The 16,177-nt window shown below is 37.3% G+C and overlaps 1 protein-coding gene across 1 annotated transcript in view; it reads right to left on the bottom strand.

The window, feature by feature from the left end:
* Positions 1–16,177, bottom strand: part of slc15a2 (solute carrier family 15 member 2) — a 23,562-nt gene extending 7,385 nt beyond the window's left edge. Inside the window, 19 exon segments of the mRNA XM_038721077.1 lie at positions 179–286; positions 401–447; positions 963–1,127; positions 1,670–1,795; positions 2,925–3,006; positions 3,653–3,741; positions 4,328–4,363; positions 4,697–4,741; positions 6,681–6,770; positions 6,925–6,980; positions 6,983–7,007; positions 7,200–7,282; positions 9,381–9,458; positions 9,575–9,665; positions 10,674–10,773; positions 11,134–11,226; positions 11,691–11,832; positions 13,632–13,719; positions 15,734–16,177. Coding sequence (XP_038577005.1) covers positions 179–286; positions 401–447; positions 963–1,127; positions 1,670–1,795; positions 2,925–3,006; positions 3,653–3,741; positions 4,328–4,363; positions 4,697–4,741; positions 6,681–6,770; positions 6,925–6,980; positions 6,983–7,007; positions 7,200–7,282; positions 9,381–9,458; positions 9,575–9,665; positions 10,674–10,773; positions 11,134–11,226; positions 11,691–11,832; positions 13,632–13,719; positions 15,734–15,742 — 1,553 coding nt within the window. The 5' untranslated portion in view covers positions 15,743–16,177.

The following is a 16,177-nucleotide window of genomic DNA, read 5'->3' as shown; positions in this document are numbered from 1 at the left end:
CGCACGGCCCCCGCGGGACGCTTGCAGGGTGCTTGCAGTTCTAGTTGTTATTTGGTTTTACCTTTGAAAATCCTCAATGTGAGACTGCATTTGTTATAGAACCTAGTTAAACATTGGCCAGACAGGAAGTGGCTTCAGGATTTCAGCGGTTTATACTGCTTTAGAAAACCCAACTCACTCTCCTCGATCCACAGTCTTGTTAGGAGACATGCTGTAATCAGAGGAAACGTGGAAAGTCTCATCTCCAACAGTTAGGTTTAATTCCTCTGGCTGTGTGTTTAGGAACCTGTCAAATAAAAATTTGAAGAACTCATGAGCAAACTTAACGGATGAATTAGCTTAAAATATTTTTGTAAGTATAGAAGATGAGTCGTAACCTCTAAGGTTAAAGATAATTTACCTCAGAAGAGGATTTCCACCTTCATTTTTCTTTATATGGTCATCCACCTGAATGTAAAAAAGGAGCTCAATCAAATCTGATCAAACCGCACTCACAAAGTTGGAGAAGGGTCCAACTGAGGATTCACGTCAGGGTAGAGTGAGTGTCACTTCCACTAGCAGTCTTTTTTTATTTTTTACTTGAGTTTATTTTAGCAGATCTGAAAAAGTCATGTTTCTCTGCTCAAGACTTTAAAAGCAGTGTTAACGTATTATTTGAAGGTATAAGGTAAAAAAATAAACAGTAGCTAAATATTCTTATTACATTTTGTATTGTATATATTTATTAAATATTATGTGTGTTAAATGGAGAAATACTATGATAAATGACAGTCTGGTTGACATAAAGTGCAGGAGATCTCTTAGAGAAGCTAAAATCTATGTTTATTAGAAGCTAACGTAATATTTATAAAACCTTGTGAAACAGATTATATAATGTATCCGATTAGCTGAATATTAGAGTTTTAAGTTCTTGATTAATAATAATAATAATAATAATACCAAAGGATGTTCTTTTCACTCACAAGTTTACACTGGATTCCAGTAGTTTCGGAGAATAAGATGAGACTGTAGGCCTTCTGTTGGTCAAACGTGTGATTACACTCTGAGGTTTTTCCATTGAGGGTGACCTCAATCTTAATTCCCTTGTCAGACGTCTCCAGCGGAAGCATTTCATATTTAGGAGGGTCCTGAGACAGAGAATCCAGAGGGTTAATGTTCAGGTTCTTGATCTGAAAAAACATCTCTGACTACATGAGAGAATTAAAAACAGTAGAAATTCTAGTGTCTGTTGAGCTCTGAACTCAACGTAAAAGCAGAACATATTCAAGATGCATTTATCAGTATTATTAGTTTAGAAAACTGAACCATAAACATTCATTTTACATATTTCCTGGAATGAAGTTGTGAAATTAGCCACTGAAGAGAAAAAAAACCTAATCTCTAAAATGTTCCTGCAGAACAGCTGTAGGCTCAGATAGTGGGGTTAGTAAACACAAGTGTAGCTTAGTGGGTTCATTAAAATGCAAATACAAACCAATAAAACAGACAAAACGAGTTTGAAATATCCAAAGGGCTTTGCCAAAAATAAACACAAAGAGCACATTCATTATGAGCCTACAGTATATGTCCATTGCCTCAAGCTTTTGTGTTTTACATTAGATATTTCATTTATTTTACATCCACACTGGATAATGTAAAAAGTAATTTTCCCCATTTCCAGTCTGGTTACCTGAAGGTATTGGATTGGCTCTGTGAAGGGGTTGCTGCCGTGGATCTTCAGACTGACATTACCTTCTGCCAGGTTAAAGACCTGCAGGAGACACGTCCCCTCAGGCGCAGGATCCACCACCGTTTTCTAGCAGACAGAGAACGGAATTACAGCACCAGACTGATAAATATCAGAGAAGAGTCTTTATAATAAATTAATATAATATTATAAAGACTTATATGCTATTTTGTACGGTTCATGGAGCTCTCACTTTTTTGAGTATATGCTCAGAGCACTACAATGAGATGAAAATACAAAAAGTTAAAGCATAGCTTTAGTTGTCATTCCCATACACTGTGGACAACACATGGGTATTATGGGGATTGCATATTATTCATAGCAGAAGATGGTAACAGCAGTAACATGTTACCAAAAAGTAACAATGGACAAAGCTGCGCATGTATTGCCCAGAAGAACATACGGTATATATTTTTTGACAAGACAAGTTGGATCAAGATTAGGGCTGAACAATAATCAGTTTTCAAATTGCAGGAGGCGCAATATGGCAAAATGTGTGTCAAAATACCTTTTTTAATTAAATATTGTCCTGCCCCAAAACACATTATCTTCTACAGACTTAAGAAAGCATCTTTGTTTGGTACAGAGCCTTGCAAAACTCACACTATAATCATTTAAAAATTTCTTTCAATGAAATTGAAAATCATTCCCTCTAATACCACAAATCATATTGCAATTGCAATATCAGTCAAAATAATTGCAATTAGACCTTTTTTCAAAAATCATTCCACCCTAATAAAGAGGATTCTAAACATAAATAAGGTTTATTATTATTGTTATTATTATTACTACCATATAGCTATACCACAAAGTCTCCATTCTGCACACAAGCTTTAAAACATAACTGCAAGCTGCTCACGCGACAGCTCAAGTTTCAGCTGCCATCTGCTACAGTATGAGGACATCTTACAAAAATAAATTTGGGTGCTCAGTTTATATTACAACCCAACTGCAAGGACAGCTCAGTGCATTTTGGTTGTAGTTGTTCTCCTCCAGGAACTAGAATCTAAGATTTAAGAATTTGTTAAATGTTGGATGCACGGGAACAGTCTACATGTGCAGGTATTTTCATGGTTTCTGCCTGGGTATGCATGCATGAAAGTAATCCTATGTGTGTAAGAGAATAAGAGTTTCGGTGAATGTTCTTTATTTCTGTGGCGAGAGAGAGACAATATCCATGATTGCTGCTCATACGTACCACAACATTCACCTCCACCAGTGTGGCCGCTCCGAAGGCCAGCGCTGCAAAAATCATCCCTGTGGCCATTTTCCTTAGAGGTCTGAAGGCAAAGAGACAGTGAATACTTTTATACACCTGTCATTACTGTAAGCCCAGTTTGTGTTTACTATGCTGAAAGTCAAGTTTTATCACTTCATGAATCAGAAAGATGACTTCCACATCAGTGTCCTCGCTGATCTCGTGCCTGATAAGAGACTGCCTCGTCACTTGTTCCATCTGTTGCAAAGGTGTGTTTTACAATCTGAGCTATTCTCTAAGAAAATAAATCAGTATTATGAAAAAGCTCTGTGATATTCTTGTTTGTGAAATCACATCTGTACTTCTGGAAGTAGTTTTAGTTCCACTTTCCTAAATAATAAGAACTGAAATGTGATAATTTCTTATACAAAGAAAACCTTGTGTTTTGCAACATGCTATGACCTCTCCCCAGATTGTAAAGGGAACTGCTGAGTGCTCCACATACATTAAACACTCACTCATCAGATTTACAGTTGTAAATATACAGTATGTATATGTACGTGAACACATGCTTTTCTTCATTTGTGAACAGTTTATTCTCCTGCGGCGCATCTGTGGAATATAAATGTGAGGTCACAAGGCTAATTTTCCCAGTTTAAGAGGCCTTTTTATGCTCATGTCTGCAATAAAGATGGGACTATCCAAAACAAAGGCTTCTTTCTACTTACGTGACGTTGATTCTGCAAAGGCTAACAAGCGGATATATGATGAGGTCAAAGATGGGCACAAAGAGAAGAATCAGCAGAGCGTTCAACATCTAGACAACAGGGAGGGAAAAACACTCAATAAAAGGCTCACTGAAACTCATAAAATCATAAAGGTTTACACATGAATAAAGAAAGAGAGATTATGATTCAATATCAACAATAAAGTGATGCCAAAATGGCAGTGTTTAAGAGCAGCAGAAGTGTTTTCATGAGTCAAACAAACATCAGTCGTGCTTTACTTGAGGTTTTCATTTGCGTGTGTTTTCACATAAAACTATATAACAATGTACACGTCTGTAGGCATTAGATAAATGAGTTTTTTTTAAATGCACACCATGCCTGGTGCACATGATTTTGGCAAAGCTTGACAGACCTGCCATGCATAGTTACGATTGCTAATTGGAGAACATTTTGATGAGAGGTTGTCACCTTGTTTTTCCTTTGGTATGTGGTCATGGTATAAGTGATAATGCACATTAAGGTATGTAGAAATAGAAGATAATGAGACGAGAGGAAATGCCAGTCCACTTTACCGCATTGCAGTGTTGCTTATTCACCACTTCTTGTATTTTCTCACATCACAACTTGTTGTGCATTTTTGTTTATTTCGCTGAGAGTGGGGGGACCTGCACATACCTGCATTTGGTCAGGCTTAATAACGAAGGAATCTCCCTGTAATAAAACAAGATGGCAGGATAAAACAGGCTAGCCATTTAAACTTTAACTTCATAAATCTAACACGATCTGCAGACATTGCATTGCCCAATATAATTCCCTTAAACCTGGGGATTGCATGATTTATCGAGGCCATAACTATGTAATTTACTGGAATAAAATGACAAACTGCAACAACACCCTAACAAAGGGAAAGTGTGTTTTACAAGACAGTTTGCTCATTCAGATGAATATCAAAACCCACCTACTGATATCAAAGTGCCATAAAAGATGTTATCAGTTATCAGCAAATTTTGATGCCATTGTAAGTTCATGTAAAGGAACTCTTACAAAAGCCATGTTCATCCTTGTTGCTTGAAGTGTCCAACGGGAACCCTGCAATAAAGAAAAACGCATGTAGTTGACAATTGTTAGCTTAGCAAAGTCACCCTTTAATCACAGCTGATTCCTATTGTTTGTTTTTTGTTTTCTGGAAATTGTGATGTGATTTCCAAGGAAGACTTGGGTTTATTTGTTTGTTTGTTTTTCAGGGGAGAAGATAACAGATCATTATGGGATTTTATTAGTGAGATATGACACAAGACCTTGACCTGCTGACCTTGACCTGGTCATATATGTACAATTTACAAGAATTGCACATGATATTGATTTAAACACTAAAAACTCAACAATGGCTTCTTTATTCTTTTACCTCAGTAAAATGAAGCTGCTGCTTTAATTAGCAAGTGAAATTAAAATTCATAAGAAATTACAGACTACTTCAGCTGTGTCCCAGCTCCACGCTACATCCAAAAATAACAAAATAAATGATAATGATAATGAGATGCCATCTCAATTAGGGACAGCTGTAAGTCTGCAACCAATCACACTCCACATAAAAAATAAATAGAACCCTGCAGTCTTGATTGGATTATTGTTACTTAACATTATGTACATTAATGTGTTTGCCCATTGAAAAATATTTGGTGCCTTGTAGTTATTTTGAAGGCTTCTCTTTATTTATTGATGCTTATTTTAAACTTGCCATGTCAATGTATGGTTCATCTACAAATGTTAGTGAGTGTATCTTTTTGAGGATGTTGGGGTTAAGTTATTGTTACCATGGAGAGTGTATTATTTTTCTAGCTCCACATTATGATATAGCATACTGTCATCTAGTAAAGTGATGTTTGGTATTTATCATAGACTGTATAAAAGAAGTTGACGTAGCAACCGTGATGTCACCCATTGATTTGACTGATCATATTTGGACCTGAGGATGAAGCTGGGGAGGGATACGCATTGCTACGCTTTACAGGTCACTGTGTTAGCAACTTGTAACTCACAAGGTAGCCAAGCATACCCCAGCTTAATTGTCTATTTTACTCAAATGGGACCGTAATTTACAAAATATGAAACCGTGCTGTATTAAAGACGACTTCTTTTTGCAAGCAGTGGAGTTGCCATAAGAAATAATGCAGGTTTCGGTCACTTCCACATTGGCTTCACTTTTCAGACCCGGAGGTTACGTCCATTTCTTTTTATCTATGGTATTTATACCTTCCTATTGCACGTGGGGAATGTGATTGGTTGCAGACTTACTGTCACTACCTACTTTGAGATGGCTTCTCATTGTCACAAGCCTTCTGCCTGATCATCTAGCACTGAAACGTCACAAATAAATGTATAATTGCAAGTTAGACAACATGTGGGAGTTAATTTGCAACTTTTGATCCACTCGTCCCTCTCCTGCGCACTTGTCTCATGAAATAGATGTGCAAAGTGTACTTCTGTTCTAAAGCAATAGTTCAACATTTTGGCAACTACGCTGATTAGTTTTCAATCGGACAGACCAGACGGAGTTAGCCCACAGCTGGCTACCTTAACTTAGCATACAGACTGGAAATAGGACACAGGAAGCCTTGCTCAGCAGTGAAAAAATTACTCACTAATTAAAATGTTGTTTTATCTGCACAAAATATGAAGTGTAAAAATGACAATTCGCCATTTTACTGGGGGTCACGTGACTGAATTTTTTTGGCTGGGACCAGTAATTTCCTGGAGTCTCCACCGGTAACCTGCTGAGTTTGACGGGAATGGCATTAGTTTTACAGGAATATAGTGAAAGTATTAGTTAATCATTAAAGTGATTGTAATTTATCTTTAGGAGGACATTAATGTTTGGAACAAATTTCATGGCAATCCATTTTCGCATCCCAATAGTTGTCGAGATATTTCAGTCCCAACTAACAGTAGTAGGCCTACATGGTGCACGAAATACAGAGTTGGGACAGCTCTTGTTGCGACACTCTATAAGTCTTCTGCAGTCACGTACCTGCTGATCAAACAGAGCCCAGAACATTGGCAGTGGGATGTAGAGCACCAAAACCCTCAGCACCATCTTAATCTCCTGGATCAGACGCTTCTGTTAACACACAAACACAAAGACTGGAAAGATTATTGATGCACTGAAACCACAAACGCTCTTTAAATTGTTTCAAGTGGCATCCATATAAAAAACTATCCAACAAATACAAATTGTCGCATAGAAGAGTTAACAGTAAGAGTCCTTTTGTTACCGAATAGTTCTCCTCTGCCCAGTCCAACCAGTGCTTCCTCTGAGGGTCATACTCGATCTATTCCAGCGGTTTTTGATGGCAAACTGCAAACCAAAAGTTAATAACGTGAATTAAAATGGAAAAGTGGACAGCTCAGACAGAAACAGAAGCGGAAGCAATGTGCAAAATGTATAACTTTATTATAAGACAAAATGATTCTTGACATAAAACGGAATTAATGTTTGCACTTTAATAAATAATGTAATACGACTCAATTGGACTAGGAAATGACTCACCCCGATGCAATTGCAGACTTCCAATAGGATGTTTCCCTGGGAAGGATTCCTCTTGTACAATCCGCTGCCAGCAATGAACACAACTGCTCAAGATAAATGAAGCGTTAGACTGGAGTGAAGAAAACAGTTTATGTTGGAAATGGCTCAGCCGTTGCAACAATTCTCCTCTACTTTCCTGGTATCACCATCAAGTACCAACATACTAATATCAGCTTAATATTTCCCTGAACATGTGAAGAATCAGCAGAATCTAATCTAGTTTACCTTTTAAGGATGTTTTGTCCACTTACAAAATGCTTTAGGGTAACACATTCTCACCCTGATTGCGATCTGTCTGCAGCCCTTCCAGTGATAAAACACAGTTTGTTTTCAAAGTGTGCGGTCAGCCAAGCATAAATCCCATATGGATCAGTGGGGACGGGAGGCAGAGGCAAATACAACTGACTGTCAGGACGTATGTGTAGGGGCCTTGATCAAGAGGAAGCCCAGCCTGTCAAAAGCTGGACTTACAAACTTGCTCTCTGCAGATTGCAGCCTGAACTAAGCTTAGAATCTGAAATGTGACAGTTCATTTGGACATTGATAATTATATTATTAAAATTGCAGCATTACGTTGTAGCCTGCTGTATGTGCTTTTATTTATTTCCTGGAGGCATACAAATTAAGTGTATTTATGTTTTGTTTTGTGGCTTTTCTAAGCACAAATGTTTTGCTTTTTAGTAGCAGATTTGCGTTTCATATCCATACAGCTTGCTTGCATTCACACTTACTAGCACAGCAGCTATATCCAGTGCTTAGTTGCCTTGAAACAGGACACTGATGGGAAACTCCACTGTATATCCAAAAATATACAATATATCAACAAGACCGACATTATTAGCTGATATTGGCTTATTGCAGCTATATCATAATCAATACATATTTTGACACATAAGTGGAAACTTAAGAACACGTAAGACTTGTCTTAGTTTAAAATAGTTTGACCAAGCAATCCCAACAGACATTTATTATCACAGCCCTTTTATAACCTAATTTCATTCATCATTCCCAAAAATCTTCAAATAAAAACTCTACTGTCGTGCTAGCAGCTCTGTGAGGCTGTATTACAGACAGTGGTGTTAGTGAGCTTAGCGGATGGTGATGCTTAGCGGGTATAATGATACCATGTTCAGTATCTGGGGGGTGGTGATGGAAAAGACATAGGTTTAATTCCCACTGTGGCCCATCCACCAATGTGTCTCTGAGTAAGACACTTAACCCCTAGTTGCTCAAGAGGCGTGCAACCTCCGACATATATAGCAATTGTAAGTCGCTTTGGAGAAAAGCGTCAGCTAAATGTAATGTAATGTAATTTTAGTTTAGCATGTTAGCATGCTAACATTAGATATTTAGCACTAAACATGTAGTACAGCTGAGGCTGATGGGAATGACATTGGTTTTCCAGCTGTTTGGTCATAAACCAAAGTATCGGACAAGTTCAAATGCTGACCTGATGATGGTGCTAAAGGAAAAGTCAGAGGATCATTAAAGTGGTTACGATTCATCATGAAGGTGACATGACCGTCCAATAGTTGTTGAGACGTCTCACACTTTCACTGTGTCGATTACAAGTAGGGATGCACTGCAATGAAAATTCTTGGCCAAAGCCGAAACCGAATATAATTAAAGAATTGGCCAAACACCGACAAGTACATTCCAATTTTTTCCATGTATTTTGCCAATTTTGTTTACCATTGCATAAATTAAATAGTCAAAATGTGCTTTTTACTCAGTTCCCATGGGATTTGAAGAGACTATGGTGGGGGGGTCCGAGGCCCAAGAGGATCCGGTAAAGTAAATTACATGTGTCCGTTTACTTTTAATGGACACATGTGATATGTCTTACACTTTCTGTGAATATAATCCAATTAATCTTATTTCCATACTGTATAGACACCTTATTTTGAAAACCGGACGCTGTCACATGTGTATCCTCGCGCTAAATTCATCAAGTCCGACACGATTTTATAAATAATCTTGTATGTGGTTCTCTTTTGCATCTTTCTCGGACACTTTAAAATGCTTCCACACTGCCGACATGTCAACGTAATTGTTCGGTAAAATTTATTTGGTCTTTTGACCAATTACTTTCGGTGGCCGAACATTCAGTGCATCCCTAGTTAAAAGTGGATTGACACTCACCTAAAGCCACAACCATTAGAGCTGCAGGAACCCCAAAGGCCAGAGCATAGCAGTCACCACCAAAACACTGCACATCCCCTGCAGGAGCAAATCCAGCATTAATGACAGTTTCCCCAAGTCAACAGTCGCACCCTGACCCTCCACACAGGGAAACACTGGGTACATAACATGTGCTGAACATTAAGAATGCTCACCTCTCAGTACGGGTGTAATCACAGTCGACAAGAGGCTCCCAGCGTTGATTGACATGTAGAAAATAGAGAAGAATTTCTGCCTCTCGCTAATCTGGAGGTGAAGAACGAAATAATCAGGAGACACTTTTTACAATTATTGCAAAGATTTCATTATGGGATCTTTAAGGATTAAGATTAGTTTTCACTATGATTACTGTGTAATTCAAAATATAGTAGATACCGTACAATTATAGCACTGTAGAATTTCATATAACCTATTTATAACATAAATTAAAGCTGCATTTGTCTATTTTTGGTCAATAGGGAGCAAAAAAACATGACAGATACACAGCGACAACGTATATCAATACATAACACGTTTGCAAATATTTGCCTGTTTACATCTCTAGCATTCACTGAGGAACATTATTATCCATTTGGAGTGTTGCTTGTGTCCATCTGATGGATTTAAGTCCAATGTTCACTCTCCTTCTAGCTCTGGTTTGGTCTCAACAAACGATGCCTCTTTAGCTACAGATGTCTTTTTTATGTACATGCCATAAAAGCAAAATAATGAGGTAAATGAGGCTAAAACGCTTTGTAAAGCTAAAAAATATGCACAGTTTGTCTACATAAACAAATAATTCTTTTTTAGCATTATGAACGCTGATACAATGGGTCTTTTAATTCAATGTTTATATAAAAATTTTGAATTATGCAGGTTAAGAGTAAAGGGAAACCATCTGAGGAGAACATATTATTTGTTCAAGTGTAATTTTATCATTAAAACTAGTACATACACAGCAATTCCCAAGTTTAAACATTTAAAGCTCTGTTTGCTATTATTCCCATAACCTTGAGTAGTGTACTTCTGTGGCACAACAGTTACGCAGCTTTTATAGATGCCATGAACACATAAATGGATCGGCATCCAGGTGAATTGCAGGGACGATGTTTTATTGAGAGTAATACTTTAGTTGGCAACATTTTTTACTTTTACTTCTTCTGCACATGCAAGGCTTTATTGACTCACTTCACACGTTATTTTCTCTCAGTGTAATTCAAAACTGTACATGCTACACCACTTTCATATCCTCAAACTAAAGAGGAAATGTCTTACATTCTCCTCGTCAAACTGGTCTCCTCCAAATGCTGCCACGCAGGGTTTGATTCCTCCTGTGCCGAAGGCAATGAGTATCAGGCCTAGCATGGACAAAGCGCTGCAACACACAAACAAATGAACTCCTGATGATATGATATGTACATCATGTGTTAACTTAAACTGTTTGTCTATTAATTGATTTGATTTGAGCATGTCATCTCAGACGTGGAAACTCTTACTGTCTGATTGACTTTCAAATCGATAATAAAAATAATCGATGAAACTGCCTATCTCTGGCCTTTTTGAAGACTTCTGAATCACAGCCCAAATCTTTGATATGTTGAGAGATTCAAAGTAAAAGCTATTGGCACTTCAGTCTAATTCTTAGGGAACCTAATACATCTAATACACACCTTAATACACAGAGCTGATAAACTCATCTTTGTCTTCTATCTGACAGCACTGCACTTTAACTTACATGTGGACATCGCTGTTTCCCACAGTGGGAATGGCTCCAACTGACTTGACCACATGGCCTATCACATACACAATGGACAGGTAGATGATGGTCCTGTTGAAAGCAAACTGTGATTACATGTACGTACATTCAGAGCTGCAATCTTATTATTACACAAGATCTGTGTGTGTGTGTGTGTGTGTGTGTGTGTGTGTGTGTGTGTGTGTGTGTGTCCAGAGTGATTCGTCTCCACTAATAGATGGTGTTACACCATTTAGACAAAGCTCCCAGGGTACAGGGCTGAAATAATGGATGATGTATAACTGAAATCATGCCACTGATAAAGATGCACTACAGATGCTTGATGGACACAACTGCAACAAGTTTGCTTTATTTCTCACAATTACACATCTGTCTGCGTCACCTATCTACCACACCTCAGATATCTTGAGACAAATATGTCAAAACATTTGCACAAGAAGCTAAAACTCTGCATGCCTTCATACCACTGATTTTTTTTTGATTTTGGGTGAACTGACCCGATAATGCAAGTGCGGATGAAGGACACAGGGACTCACTTGAACTTTCCGAGCCAGGAATCAGCAATGAGAGCTCCCATTATGGGTGTGAAGTAGCAGAGGCTACTGAAGGCATGGTAGACAGCAGTGGAGAGATTCTTGTCCCAGTGCAGGTAGGTGAGGAAGTAGAGCGTCAGCACCGCTGTGAAGAAACACACAAGCATGATTTGTGACCCAGCTCAGGGCATTGGTGCTCCCAAGTCCACATGTCAGGTAAAAAAAGAAATACCTCAAAACATTGCAGGTCAACAAGACCTGCAAATTCCAAAGTCGTCTCCATATGTGGCAGAGAAATACAACCTGTTCTAGATGTTAACTGAAACATATTTACAATGTAAGTTATCAGAAGTATTGTTCATATTGTGTTCAAACCTGCAGTTCTTATGTTTACTTATGTTAACGAGATCCCAATGTTTCCAAATATACCATATTTGTTAGACTGAATTTTGGGGAATTGTGTATACAAAGATCCATCTAGAATATTTGATGGAATGGTTCAGCCATAAAACACATGCAGTCTTTTGCTTGAATGTTTCACTTAGTAAAAACATCATGTAGCTAATGAAGAATACGAACAAAATTATATATATATATATATATATATATATATATATATATATATATATATATATATATATATATATAATGAGATAATAATAATGAGATATTTATGAGATACTCTACAGAAAGTTTTGAATGAGATTATTTTCAAACCTTAAAGCTAATTTAGAGGAAAGTTATTATAAGTAACCTGAAGGGGATAAACTCCAGTGTTTGCTGCTGTTATCAGCTTGAGCTTGATTTCCATCACTACATAAGACAATACTGGCAAATTGGAGTCTCATGGACATGTTTACCATTAACCCTGGATCCTGTCTGTCCAACATACAGGTACATTTCAATACATCTGAATATCGTGGAAAAGTTCATTTTCTTAAGTAATATAATTTAAAAAGTGAAACTTTCATATATTCTAGATTCATTACACATAGAGTGAAATATTTCAAGCCTTTTGTTTTGGTTTTAATCTTGACGATTAACTTACAGACCATGGAAATCAAAACTCCAGGTATCTCAAAATGTATTTAACCTACGAAGATCTCTAATCAGCTATTTAACTCAAAACACCTACAAATGTTTCCTTAGCCTTGTGGTTCAGGTGCTAACAATGAACATTTCCACAATATTCTAATTTTGTGAGATGCTCCTGTACATTGAAGTAAACATCACAACTCATAATGTAAACTCAGCAGCCGGAGAACCTGCCCCAGTAGTGTAACACTTTGTCTTAGTTTAATGTTAAGTAGTAATGTTTAACTGATAATGAAATGAGAAGTAACTTGCTGCTCTAATAATTTATATGCATTTGATCATAAGTTCACTGATCCTGAGAAAGATTATTTGTTAAATATAAGACAAATCCCCATAGACAAGTGTTTAATATACTATATTTACCAATGTACCTTTTCAGTTACTAACATTTATCAGAGTGCATTTCAAAAAGCCAGATTTAGTGCTAAATTATGTCATTTTAACTTATATAGAGCAAACAAAAATCAATAAATAAATCAAATAAATGAAAATAATTTGTGTACTTCTCAGAACTACCTTTCAAATTTGTAAAATTCTCTTTTCTGCAATAAATCAGCATCAGTCCTAATCTCCAGCTTATTTTCTAAAGTTTTTAATTTAAACTGCAGATGAGGCAGAAATTCGGCATGTTTGTATGTGTGTTTGAACTGATTGAAGTAATGTGACCAACAGACATGTGAGTGTAAGTAAGGACATGTGAGGTGAAGACAGACTCCAGCTTGATCTGTCTATTATATACTGAGCATCATTACTCATTCAACTTTGTGTCTAGGACATAACACCGCTCTTTGAAAACAGAATTTAGGTCAATCTATACTAACACGTTGTCCAGACAGAAAGTGTGCATACCTTTCATGCCATAGTAGGAGAAGCGTTCACAGAACTCATTCACCACTATGAAGCAGATGCTGGCTGGGTAATTGGTCCCACATAGTTTCTAAAAGATGCAAAGTTTGTTTACTAAACATTTTTACATACAGCATGAGACATTCATTATACAAACGCACTGATAATACATCCGCAGTTCATTGTCTTATCTCTTTTCTCTAATATAAATATAAAAAAAACAACTTTCTGATTCATTCAGTACTGGAGTTTCACAATCTCTACCAAAGAATTGACCATTAATTGGTCATGGAATGCGAGAAATGTGGCTGATACATACTTCTTGTTAATCATTACACCGTTAGTCATTATGCAGAAATAAAAGTTACACAGACTTCTAATATGATCACTCTGAGCTAAACTGAGGAAAATTAGTTTATACTTACTAGACCCACAATTTTCATTTGTCACTACAAAATGAGAATCCCTTCAAATACCGTGAGTAAATACTTAATTTACCCTTTAAAACATACCAATCACTTTAATCATGGACTGTTGGTAAGAGAGAAATCACATCATTTGGCCATTATTTTGAAAAGGTGGAAACCGAACCCCTTAAAAACGCTTTAATTTGAAAAGCACCTGACCAACAAATTAGGGACAATTTAAAACACACAATAAGCTCGTTACATTTTACTAGAACTACTCAACAGAATATATAATGTATTATGATATTTTTGATTTTCTTAAACAATTTGTCAATTAGTTGATCTATTGATACGCTGCTTTCATCAGTTTTCTACCATATTTTTGATAAAGCAACAATTTGAAGCTGTAACCTTGGTTTCTGGGAACTTGTGATGGGCATTCAACACTATTCTATTATATACTAACACTACTACATTATCTCTAGATAATCATCAGATTAATAAGTAATGAAAATAATCACTAGATGCAGACCTAGTACACACAAAGACTTAGCATCACCTGGACCAGGTACAATGGTAAATACTGCTTACATGATAATTTATTAATTTGAGACTTTGACAGTAAGGATTCATCATCAGAGTGCTTTAAAACTGTTTTAAGCAATATTTCTGCTAAAACTTAAATTGTGCTTGAGTCAAATTTGGATTGTTTGACTTTTACTTGCAGTTGGAGATACACCAAACTGGTATTGGTGCACTTTCTTTGTCAAGGTCATTATAAAATTCAGTGTTTTCTCCATCATCCATGCAGTCACAGTGATGCTCACATTTTTGTGCCACAGCAATCCCTGGTTTTAGGTTGGATTGATACATCATTGCTTGTAATGGGTTATTTAGTATGGCTGCTAATAGTCTATTTACTTTAAGGACCATTTCCCCAAAATAAAAAAGAAACACATTTCCTCTCTTCCCTCTTGTGGTATCATGCAAATACGGTACTTCAGGCTGTGTTTGTCCTGGGTTTGAGATATCTGTCTCCAAGATTTTTACCTCCTGCCTGCTACAGTGGATATGTAATTTTGTTTGCAGTCCTCAAAGCACAGTCAACAGCATCTTCACAATGTGCTCAGAAGATGTGGAAAGTAGTGTCAGTGAAAAATTGGTGACAGCATAGACAAACCCTCAGAAAATAAAAAAGAAACGTGCTTTCTGCATGGGGATGATTAAATAAGTTTGCTTGTAGCCTATTTTATTTAGGTGACCCTTTACATGATTTGCCACAGGACATGTTTCCAACAAGCTAATCAGAAACAGGGCACTCATGGCACCAGTTTTCTCTAAACAGTGCCTAGTAACGTTATGTATTTGTGTGAGTTTTACTTTTAGGGACGATGCGCCTGTTGCATCATCTCACTGCTAATTCCTCGTAACGGTTCAGTGAGATCTGGTTAGCAAATCAGAATAACTCCCTGACAATGTAATACGACTCTGCAGTCTAGCACAGACAAAAACACATCGTTGCTTAATTCACATATCTTTGAGGAACACTTCGCTCCCTTGTGTCCACGCAAGGGACACGCAACTTTTCACGGTGGATTAAAAATATATAGGCTTAATTTTTAACTTTTCAACAACCAAAACACACAAACAAACGGACCGACCCAGTTAATGCTGCACAAAAACATCGCTTATACTCACCTTATTCATCTTGCTTTATTTGCTGCTGAGCTTTTGGATGTTCACGGCCGTTTCGGAAGCCCCTGACTGACATCCAAGTCCGTCCCACTCTGCTCTGCTCTCAGAAGGCACGAATGCAAACCCTCGAATATTTATGTCCTTAAAGGCCGACTTAAAGTTAATATTGTACCGCAAAACGTGGACTTGTTCCTTCAGGAGACACAGACTTCAGCTCTTGTGAGAAAGACTCCCAAACAAATCACACAAATCAACCAGATCAGTATTTTTGAAGTTTGTATGAAACTCACTCTCTGTGGAGCAGGAGGTCCGGTGGTTGCAGTGGGTCTCGGCAGCAGCAGCCTCTAAATTCTGGTTTGTACAATAGTGTCGTTGTTTGGCGCACAGCCGCAGACCTGACTGTGGGATGGAGGGTCAAAGTGTTTTATAAGTGCTGGCCAAGCTGCC

The sequence above is a fragment of the Micropterus salmoides genome, unplaced genomic scaffold (assembly GCF_014851395.1).
Source record: "Micropterus salmoides isolate LMB-PRFRI ecotype aquatic unplaced genomic scaffold, ASM1485139v1 Ms_hic_scaffold_15, whole genome shotgun sequence".
NCBI classification, from domain to species: domain Eukaryota; kingdom Metazoa; phylum Chordata; class Actinopteri; order Centrarchiformes; family Centrarchidae; genus Micropterus; species Micropterus salmoides.
Note: the sequence above shows the minus strand (reverse complement) of the source record. Positions and strands in the feature narration are given on the sequence as shown.